Source organism: Anser brachyrhynchus, assembly GCF_964034855.1.
Source record: "Anser brachyrhynchus genome assembly, chromosome: 9".
NCBI classification, from domain to species: Eukaryota; Metazoa; Chordata; class Aves; order Anseriformes; family Anatidae; genus Anser; species Anser brachyrhynchus.
In genome coordinates, this window is record NC_137703.1 from 21,495,695 (window position 1) to 21,507,764 (window position 12,070).

Below are 12,070 nucleotides of genomic sequence, written 5' to 3' on the forward strand. Positions count from 1 at the left end.
ACAGAGTCTGGAGTAAGTTCAAGAGCACCAAAAAACAAGGATTTCATTATCTTTTGTTGGTCTGGATACAGGCTAATAATCTGCAGCAGATTACTGGAATTTAACTAGAACATATAAAAAAGTAAGCTACGATAGCATGTTCCTGTGGCTACTCTCTCCGTCCTCCCACGGAGAAAACATTTACTAAGCTGATTGGAAAGGAATACTTCAGGTTTTAATTTTTGTTTTTCAAAGAAAACGTCTATATATTCATATAATTTCCTCAGAGGCTGCTGTAAACAAAGAATTATGTTCAGGGCCGCTGCCAGAAACGAGGCACGTCAGAGGTCTGTAACCCATTCAATGGAGAATCAGTCAATGGCCCAAGGGCACTCCCTAACACAGAAAGGGTGAAATAACTGAGGTCAAGGCCTCAAACACAGCTCTAGTTTTAATCGTGTTGATTTAGAGCTTTTTAAAACATGTTGTTTTTTTTCAATTGTCAAAACCCATTTAATTTTTCTTGACATGCTTAGAACAGCCCCAGTGTGGCCAGAGGAGCGGTGCCCGTTCCCCACGCTGTTCCTGCTCGGCCCATGGGCAGCGACGTGCAGCCTCACCGAGACGTGGCTCTGTGTGCTTTGTATCTGCCTGGAGTCTCTTGCCTCATGCTACAGTGCAAGTATGTGGACAAAATGAGGAGCAGAGAGAGAACAAGCGTGTTGTTGGTAAGGAAATATCTTAATAAAAATATCTTAATAAAATGAAGAAAATGAAACCACTGTGGTAAAAACTTTCAATAGGATGGTTCCTTAGATTTGGGAACTGGAAGGGAAACAGAGTGGGGAATCAGAGAGAGAAAAATGACGGTGTCCAATTCTTGCTGGACATTTCAACAGTTGTTTCTTAAAAAGATGTACAGGTTTTGCTTTCAATTCACAATAAAGCTGAAGTATTTGTACAAGTTTTTCTTTGTGTGTGTGAAATGGAATCTGTTTTTCCAGCCAAGACACATTCCCTCTTAATACACTGCCTGGCCAAATAAAGACACCAGAGAAACACCCAGTTTGTTGCCTTTGTGTTCTCAAGTACAGAAGGAAACAATGAACCAGCTTTTGAAATATGCTAAACCAGTGCCATCAGCAGGACTTCCTGGGGACTAAGGCTGCATGCTGCAGCTCCATTGGCTTCACTGGAACCCGGCTCCACTGGAACCCTTCCCAAAAAGAATTGGGTTCAAAGTATTTGTCAGACAGACAAGTCAAAAGCTTAAGCACAATTTCTAGAAGAGCCACCATCCTTGTTGCCCTACCTTTGAACTGCGTACACCCATAACTAGGTGGTTACAATGGCAGAAGCTCTGTGCACCCCCAGTTAAGCAGGACCACGCAGGAGGGGTGGTTAAGGACATCACACCCTTGGCACACACCTGCCCAGGCGTTACCATCACCCAGCAGCGCCCACTCCCCAGTTCTCTGCTCCGAGCCCTTGCCATTGCTGCTCCCTCTGTTTTCTGCTCCCCCTGACACTCACACCTCTGGTTCCCATTTCACCCCCCAGCTTCTCCTTCCTCCCTGGCCACAGGAGCCCCAGGACCCCCAGCACAGCAGGCAGTGCCACGAGTCAGCAGCCAGGCTGCAAAAGGAAGCTGCAAAACCTCCAAGACTGCCTCAGCTAGAAGAGACCATGTCAAGGCCCAGGCAACGGGAGAGATGGGTGCAGAATAGCTCAGACTACCCCAGAGGTTGAATGAAACAATCTCATGGTCCTGCAATTTGTTTGTCAGGGATAGAACCCAGAGACGGGACCTGGTCCCCAAGGAAAAATCACTGAGATTGTTCACGAGGTCAGCCTGACTGCAGCATCCTTCCTACATCACAAGTATGTTTGATGGTTGGACTTGATGATCTTGAAGGTCTTTTCCACCCTAGATGATTCTCTGATTCTATAACGTTCAGCACACCACACAACCTGGGACAGTAACAAGAACATGTAACGTGCTTGAAGATACACCTGGGAGTTGCGCAGTGTAAATGAACTTTGGAAGTGCGTTCCTCTGAAACCTCCCGAAGAAAACTGATCCCCTCAGGGCAAACAGCAGGGTTATTACCTCGAGTTTTGTATTCATATCTGTTGTGGATAAGCACTAAGTAATAAAACAGTAATAAAAAGATGTAACAATTAGAAAGAGTCCATTTCAGGTTTGTACAGCAACTACTTTATTATTTTCAAATGCAAATGTTTGCATTGCTATTTTACAATTTTACAAACTAGGTATAAAAGACCATAAATAAATGACATAAGTTATGTGTACCTAAAATTCATGGAAGGGAAAAAACATTACAAATTAAAACAAAATAGAAAATCTATATATCTAACCCAGAGATCGTTCAAATGCACGAACCAAGAAATGCTGTTAGATTTTTTCAGTATGAACTAAATTATAATATGCCTCATACATTCTAATTTTAACCACAGTCCTTGCATATTCCAACATACTTGCAGTGATACAAAAAAATAAATGCACTCTCTTTTTATTTGTCTGATTAGTATTTCAGTTCTTTTTTTTTCTGGTTATGAAAATGTCACAAAAGAAAAATACTGCTTTTTAAGTCCCCTTTACTGGTTACTTACCAGCCTTTTGTATTTTATACATATATTTTTTAATACATAGATCCATCACAAAATTAGTACAGCAAGAAACCCGGACAAACATCAACCAGTGGGGTGCGAGCAGGACAATTCCTTAACGAGCAGAGGCCTGTGGTGCCAGCCAGTCTTCTCGATGACATCTTGGGCAGCGGTGAAGCTGCCCCGGGTTCCCTTCACCCCAGCTGCCTCTGGAGCCGTGGCCCCCAGTGCCCCAAGCCTGTGGCCCCTCACTGCCTGCCCTGGCTGCCCCCAGCCCAGCTCCTTCTCCTCCTCTTCCTCCTCCTTCTCCAGCACGGCCACTGGGGGGGATGGTCTTCCAGTGCAGCACACCCGGATCCCCCCATGGGGAGCGAGCCCCCATCCCGCGACATTTGTTGCGCTGCTCTGGGCACCGCGGTTGCACCTCCCGCCCTGCTCCCAATCCCCAGCGCCCGCACGCTCCCTGGGCTCTAGCGCACGGCTCCACTCAGAAACTCGTTTACTGTAAATTAGCAGTGAATTCTCTGAAGATGGAAGGCTTCTGTAGGTAGCACCAGCAAGTCGCAGCACTGCTCCCTGGGCCACGGGAGGCGCCTCCTCCAGCACTTCACCGCGCGCTAGGAACAGGACACGTTGCAACTCTCTGGCTCACTACTGAAACCTTAACAGTCTTGTTGTGACTGTGTTCCTTAACTGTGCCGGGAGCAAAAGAAGTGTTTTGATTATTAAAGTTACAAGATTTCACAGCTTGCACACAGAGCAAGGTGCTCCTGTGAATGGAAGAATTGCATATATTTGTTTGCATTCAACAAGTCTTTAAAACCCTCCTTTGCAGATAAAAAAGGCTACTTAAGAATGCAGTTTGGGGTTACCAGTAGATGGATGTGCAGGTGCTGCCTCCATCAACTTGCCATTGAGAAACTGGTTGCTCTTTATCATAAACAGGGCATTAGTAAGAATAAACAACATTTACGAAAACCTTTAGCACCCTTATGGATCCTGTAATCTACAGCTTGAAAACTAACTTGAAATGGTCCCTCTTTCAGGCCGCAGAACTACTCATTACATGTAGTGTGGCAGTTAAAAATACATCTATAGACACAGAAATTTCAACATTTTCAAATGTGTGTGTTCTTGCTACCACTGCAGACACGAGCTGTTGGCCTGTGCTCACGTGGCAGTGGGACTCCTGCGCTTGCAGGGACGCTTTCGGCACATTCACAGGCAGTTCTACGCGAGGCGACTTGCACGCACACGCACACAGACACACATACGCACCTTTCAGAGGAGATGATAATCCATTATCCATTCAAGGAAAAAAAAATATATTTATATCACTGCAATGGCACGTTTTGTGTAAAATGTCACTTCAGCAATGTATATAGGCAGCTCACAGGAACTGGGTTCTTTGCTGTGGCACCTGGCCTGGTGTCCATGGTAGGATGTGTAGTGTTCTGTCACCTGCATCCGTCTGAGATGCAGCAGTGACAGCCAGGGGGATAAGGAGAGAAAACAACAACATATATAAATAAAATCCAAGGTAGGAAGAGAAAGCAGAAGGGGAGGAAAAAAAATCAAGAAGTCTGCAGGGTTTTGACACAGTACATTCCTCCAGTGACAACTGGGTGCTGAACCTCATCGAGTTAGTTATCTTTCAATTAATCAAAAATGGAGTGAGTGGCAAGGAAAAAAAAAGAGAAAGTAAAAGTCACGCTCTCTTCAGGGCCCAATGACTGTTCAGTGCGTGGTTTCCAAGATCAGTGCTAGGGAAGACACAACTGTGGATCCAGAAGGCTTCATGTCTGGTCTGTGTTCCTCCGTGCTCAATATGATCATCAGGATGGGCTATGCGGCCATGAAAGCAAAATCTAATTTCCCTGCACAAAAAGAAAACACAAATATTTAACCAACGCGCAACACAACAGACACGTACACCTGCCCTAGTATCTCCTCTGAGGTTTCCCAGCAGAAGCTGCTGCTCTACCTTGGGCTAGCCAGCACCTCCTCGGCTGGTGCAATCCTTCATTCACATCCATGGAAAAGAGCTGAACTCATTCCTGCCCTGGCGAAGAGCTGACACGGGAGCAGGTCAAGCTTCCATGACACACCTTACAACTGGCTATGTAAGGCACCTGAGCTGCCTTCAGAGTTTTCACTTTATATGGACACAATTTTTCATTTTGGGTAGAAAATACTGGCGTGTTTTGAATGGCTGTCACTAGACTCCAAGAAAACATTATTTCAAATTGGCCAGAAAATTGGGTGTATTTTATTTTAACGTAAAAGATAATCTCAACAGAATGCAACAGATCTACAGCAAGGGGAAACTTAAATGTATCTCTGCACTTAAGCAAAAGACTTTTTGCTGCTGAAAGTACAAGTGTCAGATCTTTAAAATGAGTAACTGCTTCTTATGTCGCCCGGCAACGTGACATTAAAACATGCTGGTTTAAGTAGTTTCTTAAAAGAAATATTAAAGTTCTCCAAATGGAAAAGCTTTTATAAGTAATACTGCAGAACAGTTTTTACTAAGCTGTCATGACATGACAGGATCTGAATTTAGCATCCCATAATCTGAACAAGTTGTTTTCTGAGAAAGTTGGGGGTGAGGGAGAGTTAGTGGTTAAAATCAGCAAGTTATTGTTAAAAGTGACAAAAAATGATGTGAGCAACACTGTGGATGCAGTAAGTGTGACTTGTCCAACTGAGTGAGCTGTTTTGGATTTAGAATAAATGCAATCATTAAAAAGAATCTGACATATAAAGCTGCTAAATTATTTCTGAATTTGCTGTCAGGTGCAAAGTGGGACCAAAATATTGCAGATCAAAGAACCAGTTTTAGCACCATCAAAATATAAATCTCACCTTCTTGACATTGTGCCTGGCACAGCTGAAATGCAATGTCTCTTCAGGAGCACGTATCCTAAAAGTCCCCCTCTTCCCCATCACAGCGTAAGATCCTGTCACTTTTCTAAGGTCATCTCACCCATACAGTCCTCAAAAGGACTTTAAAAGGCATCCGATATGTACAAATCTCTGGTCCCCTTTCACTGACCAAAAAGAGTTACAGAAGCCTCAATATAAATAAAATTCCGGATAACTGGATTTCTGGATAAAATGCTGGATAACGCTTTGTCCGATGTGATCTAACGAGGACAAGCACGTTCCTAGAGCAGTCACCTCCACCTAGCGAGCTAGGGGATGCTTTCACTCGGCTTCCTATCTACTACTTAGAGGAGTGGGAGGCAGCTTTTCCAGCAGTTGTGGACCACCTTCTTTGCCATACTCACAGAAGGGTGCTCGGCCATGCAGCCTACAGCCACTGGTAAAAGAAACTGAGGCTGCATTTGGTGAAAAATATTCCTCTGTTCAAACTTGGCATATGCCTGGCATTCAGACCCACAGCTGCTTTGATAATCCAGGCTATGGGGTTGGTCTTAAAGTGGACTGTGCACAGAGCCTTTCACGTTTCCTTCAACTCCCAATCAGATAAAACCAGTGACAGCAACTGAGACTGGTCTTCCTGAATCACACATACTGGTTCTACCATTATAGACAGGAAAAGCCCTGGTCCCCCTTCTGTGAACACTTATGTGTATACGTACTTTAAAACACTGCTCTTCCTTTTTATGGGATCCACATGTGGGTTTTTCCACCCCAAAAAATAAAGGCATCCCTACTGCTTACACTGAGAAGTGGGGTCAGGCTCTGAGCACTGAACGGCCTGAGGCCCAAGACACTTTCACTGCACCTTGTCTGCACATCCCAGCCTGCAACAGCTTGTGAGCAAGACTGGGTTCTGGAACCCCTAATAAAACATACAGGTTGGTTGGTTTGTCTTTTTACAGTGATGAAATACTAGCAGATTAAGAAATAAAGCACCATGAACATGTTGGATGCTGTACTTCCACTGACCTTCTCCATGTGGCAAAGGGAATCACTTCTTGAAAGAGCAAAGATGTCCGAAAGCTCCACAGCCACGATTGTCACAGCTGACTACTGGCAAGACGTTCACAAAAAGTCTCTATGTGGTAGGATTCAGCACAGCACAACAACAGCCAATGATCTCCCCAGAAGTCCAGTTTTGCCCAGTAATCCACGAGGTGGGTCATTTCATGTCTCAAGCCCGTAAGTGGGCAGATCACTAATCGACAGGCACTGATTAGCCGAATGATATTCTCACTGAGGTTTCTGCAAGGTATTAGTGATGCATCAAGTCTGCAAAAAATATCCTAGGGCAGATTCTTCATTCCAGTGAAAGACGCACAACTGTGGTTTCACCCACAAATAAAACACTATGGTTGTAATCCTACAGGTCACAGGGAGAAGGAAAGTAATTTTTTGCTGTTTTTTTTTTTGTTTTGTTTTTTTTTTAAAGGACAATATCTGGCAGCAAACATAGCATCAAAACTTGAATGTGACTTTATATTTATATAGATACATGTATTTTACATATCGTTGATCAACAGAGAAGTATGTTCCAAGAAACAATTTGTTCCAGGTCTGGTTTAAAATGACGGCTTGTCATTTCTGGAGGCCCCCCTCCCAACACACACGCTCGGTTTCCACAATCTGTACATCAAGCAATGCTGCAGATCTCTATTTCAACGGGCGAGGAGACGAAGTAAAAAAAGTGCAGTTCTTCAATTAAAGTGCATGGATGAGGTAAACTAATTTCAAGAGTTTTGAGTTTATTCAGTACTGGCTCAGACTGGCACCATCCTGCCGTGCATCTGTTGCATTTGGGTGCGCATGGCTTGAACGCTGCTCAAGATCTTGTTCTGGTGCGCGAGGGCAGTGATCCCGATCCTGGCCAGGTCGCTGCAGGAAGCAAGAGAAGAAGCAGGGGGCTGAGAACTGTGGGTCAGATGCTGATGCAGAGACAAATATTAAGAGTCAGCCACAAGTAACACAGCAAAAGCAAGGCAGATGTACAGAAATGTTTAATTAAATAAGTGAAGGCATTGTGGAGGCATTTTAAAGTTATACTCCGTCCAAATGAAAGGCATTCCATTCCTTTAATGAGCGTAATGATATGCAGCACAAAGCAAAGGAGGCTGATTAAATCCAGATTTACCAGTTTTTTTGTTATAGCGCTGAGTACTTACTCCTGGTTCATATGCACCACAGCCTCTAGGGTGGTATAGCCAGCAGCTGTGAAGTTATCCTTGTATCGCTCCATTTTAATGGCTTGGAGCCAGTCACCGACAGAAACAACCGCCGAGAACTCCGGGGAGCTGGGATCCAGCAGGGCTGTGCTAGGCCTGCATGCCAAACAGTGAAAGGACAGACAGACTGCGTCAGCCGGAACGTGACTTTCAAACCCAACTTTGGTCTCTGCAATGATTATTCTAAGTTATTAGGAAAAGTAAGGGCGACAAGTCGTGCCTAGCGAAACTTGTAGCCCTCTGGACAGCCAAGCAGATCAACTGCAAGGAACTTAAGCAAGTGCAAGGTAATAGGCCAACTTTTGCCAAGAATGAACTTGACCTTAGGTTTTTATTTTTGCTTTCATACGTAACTTGAACCACCACGCTGCTTAGTTTCCACCTCAGATGCAACAAAGGTCATAGAAAACGCTTTTACTCCAAACACCAAAAAGATGGCATTGCCGTGGCACGTCTGGCCGACTGGCCCTGCATCTCACTGGCAGGGGTGGAAGACCAGCCAACCCTGCGTGTGTCAGCCCTCAGCTCGGCAGCTATGGAAACCCCACTGAAGTGTGCGCAGGGGAAGGGTGAGCTCACAACCCGACAGACGGGTTTGGAGAGCAAAACTCAGGGCAGGTTCTGATAAGCCCTGTTCCTAGCCAGGTTCACAGGCAAGCTGGGTGCATTCAATCAAGCTCAGGCCAGCAGGGAGTTAATCCCCTCTTTAATCAACCCATTCCTGACCAGCACGTGTGCCAGGACTGGCGGACTGATGCGGGCTTTGATCTTTGTTTACACTGTGGAATGTGCTTCTCATTCGGCCTTGCACAGATTTGCAAATAATTATTTTCACAAAATTCACTCCACTTATTAGTATCTCATTTATTTTTTCATGTATATTCTAAATCACACCGTTTCATTAAGCCATTATAAATTACTACTGTCTATCTAACCCAAACAATTATCATCTCGCAATTTGTTTGAAAACGCGCATCATCAAAGATTAGGTGTGCAACAGCAGAGTTATGTGCTGCCTAAGGCACTGCGTTCGTGGCGGTAATGCTCGGTACAGCTCTCTTACTAAACACTATCTAACACAAGAGCAATGATGGCAACCTAATTATATACAATTATGATTCACTTATAAAGTCATATATTATATTAATAAAGTTTTATGCAAATTTGAAATTCATATTCCAAAGAAAAAAAATATAAGCATCTAAAAATAGTCATGCATGTGGAATGACCTTAAACAGGCCTTGACCTTTTGCAAAATACGTGTATTTACAGAAAGCACCTGTAAACTGGAAACAAAGCAAAATGGAGTAGGTTCATACGGCAATTCTCAGATTATCATAGCAGATCATATCGTGATTCTCACCATGTAAATTATTTAAGTCTTGAGGGCGGATACATGTTTGCCAGGCTACCGCTGCAATTAGGGCAGTTTGGAAGGTAACTGGTGACAGTGGCCTCACAGGATTAATAATCCCTCTTCTGATAATGCTAATTGTAAGTAAGAGTCCCAAAAGGACCTGGGAGTTTAAAAAATGAAAATAGCCTTTTCAGTTTTTTTTGTACCTTCTCTTCTTCTGAAAAATTTTCCTCTTCTCTTCCTTTTGTTTCTTCCCTGCTAAGCTTCTTTCCACATTTGTTGTAAGCAAATTCACCTTACAAACCAAAGGCATTTGAAAACAATAGAGCAAACCTGGCGTAAATTAGTATAGCTCCTATTACTTCAGCAGTGTTTCATTAGCTCAAACAAACTGCTGATCTGTCCCAACAAAGATTTGTCGTTTCTATAAGTCTGGGAGTTTCCTTCCTACTGTACTTCTTTTGCACGTACCAGGTATACCATGGCTCAGCAAACAAAACAAAACACAAAAGTAATGTGGGATCAGTGGAGACATGAAACTGGCTTTCCACAAAATTAAATTCAAATTCACATAAAAATTAATCCACACCTTCCCAATGCCCGCAAGGTGTTGGCTGTAATGCCATAATGCTCATTTGCAAATCCTACACAAATCTAGGGTTTATAAAACTTGATGATGTACTTTTCCTACAGAAAACCACATCACTCTTGTTACCTACATTGCATTAAGGAAACCCGTTCAAGCCCTTTTACTGAGGTGGGAGAGGGAAAGATGCTGCAAACAGGGCTTGCCCGCATCAGAACTTTTTCAGGACATAGACTGCGTTAAAAACCTGGCCAGCACTGGTGTGATGTAGCTCATTTGACTTTCCTTCTCACAGAGCGAAGACAGTCTGAGGTGCCCAGCTGGGTTCGGCAGCGTGCCAGGACGGCCTGTGCTCTCTTGCACCGCGCAACGCCTGCTGCGCAGCCCGGCTCGGCAGAGCACGCTTTAATCCCGGAGCAGCAGCTTGGGTGACTTGCAGCTCTGCCTGTCACCTCCACTCTGCTCCCCCATACATCACCGATACAAAAGCACAGCTGACCTGGAGCTCTCACTGCCCGTCCTCTTCAGGCTGTTGGGGTTGCGGATGAGTTTGTCCAGCATGTTGACAATCTGTCCAAATTTAGGCCTGTCGCTGCGCTCCTTCTGCCAGCAGTCTAGCATCAGCTGATGGAGAGCAATGGGGCAGTCCATTGGGGGTGGCAACCGATACCCTTCTTCAATGGCTTTAATAACCTGCAAATGGCACAATTAGGAAGACATTAGAGAACATCAGACACTACTCACATCTACCAGCTGAGTATCATTTATCCTAGGGCAATCTGAAGTATGGAAACAAATCCACAATTAAGTGAAACAATATGGAAGATTGCACTCAGACTCAAGCAGTTGGTGGTCTCAGTACTGTCATTTCTCCTCAACAGTTCAAAACTAAAAGGGTACAGCATCTAAAGCAGGCATCAGATACCGCACAGCAATGTACCATGAAAGAGCATCATGGGATAAATGGAAGACAAAATAGAAAAAAAGACAAAACTGTCCTCGATGGACAGAAAGTTGGCAAGGCAATAGATCTACAACAAATCTTTAACATCCGTCAATTTTGGGTACATAGTTATGTTGGTGATGAACATTTTCCCATCATTTTTAGGGGACAGCAGATCATCCCCTCCTTCCTCTTCTCCTGGGCTAGCTCATCTCTGTCAGTAATACAGGCCTGTAGAGAACTTGTTTGCTCACCACTGTGCGTTTCAAAGAAATGCAGAGATAGGAACCCTTTGGTGCAACTTTACCAAAAAAGTTACTGTAGTCCTATGCAGCAGCTCACTTATGCAACTCATACTTAATAGGATCCAGAAAAACTGCAAGCTGCTGGCATTTCGAACCCTCCAGAGACAGCTCCAGAGCTCAGTACTTTGATGGCTTGTTAGTTCTCTCAGGAGAATGGGACATGACCAGGGCTCAATTCTGAGATGACAGGGACTTGCTGAGAAGCCTTCAGGCCTTAATCAATATGAGTTTCCTGGCAGGATTCAACAAGAGACTAAAGACCAAGAGTGCACAGGGACTGAATTGCACTAAATTCCCTCGTTCTGGTCTTGTCCAATTAGTGGCGAAAATCCACTGGGAGAACAGAGTGGGGGGAAAATGCTTGCACTATTAGCAGCTAATCAGTGACCACAAAGTGGTTTTCACAAATTCAGGAAGTAAGAAGATCCTTTTGCCTCCTCTTTATTCAACAGACATGGAGAATAATTTCAAATCCACTTCTGCTTTGTTGTGAAAGCACGGCTTTCACTGCTGTTAAGGAGAAAAAACATGGTATGTCTACGCCAGGTACTAAAAAGGGGATGCAAAGACAGTATTGTTGGCTTTGATTGTCCTCTTCAGACTAGCTGTTTGACATGGTCTAGCACTGCACATTAGCAGTGTGTATCAGCCTAGTATGTTAGCTCCGTGGTTTTTGCACTGAGCTCCACTGTGTTGTGTAGACATGCCTGATATAACTCAGACACATCTGGTGTTTTATTTTCTTGCTAAGTCTTGATGACTTCCTCTTAGCAAAGGAAGGCAAGATTGGGTGCCAGAAGAGACATTTCACATCAGAAGGAAATTAAAATTACATCCCCCTGTTTAGATTAAATGCCATCACATCTAGACACTCTTTGAAAATGTTCGGCTCTACATAAGAAAGCAGATGACTTGTAAAATGACTTAACCACTCCCGTGACCATATATATTCAGATTAACATTTTTTTCTTCCTTTGTATGTTTGCAAATTCCATGGGAAAAGTATTATGGATAATCTATGTCTCATTTCCACTGGATTTTTTTTTAATTTAATAAAAAATCTATTAGCAAAAGCTCTTATTAGTATTATTATTAAATATT

General features: G+C 43.8%; 1 protein-coding gene across 3 annotated transcripts in view; it reads right to left on the minus strand.

The window, feature by feature from the left end:
* Positions 1 to 2,181: 2,181 nt before the first annotated feature.
* EPHA4 (EPH receptor A4) overlaps positions 2,182 to 12,070 on the minus strand; it is a 99,211-nt gene continuing 89,322 nt past the window's right edge. The window contains exons 15-19 of one of the 3 annotated variants that reach the window (XM_080603722.1): positions 10,221 to 10,414; positions 7,719 to 7,874; positions 6,526 to 7,431; positions 3,889 to 4,487; positions 2,182 to 3,303 (exon numbers count right to left, since the gene is read on the minus strand). In XM_080603722.1, the coding sequence (XP_080459848.1) occupies positions 7,317 to 7,431; positions 7,719 to 7,874; positions 10,221 to 10,414 (465 nt within the window). In that variant the 3' untranslated portion in view covers positions 2,182 to 3,303; positions 3,889 to 4,487; positions 6,526 to 7,316. Of the gene's footprint in view, positions 4,488 to 6,525; positions 7,432 to 7,718; positions 7,875 to 7,905; positions 9,431 to 10,220; positions 10,415 to 12,070 lie in introns of those variants that run through there. The other 2 variants (XM_080603721.1, XM_080603723.1) reach the window with 2 other exon arrangements.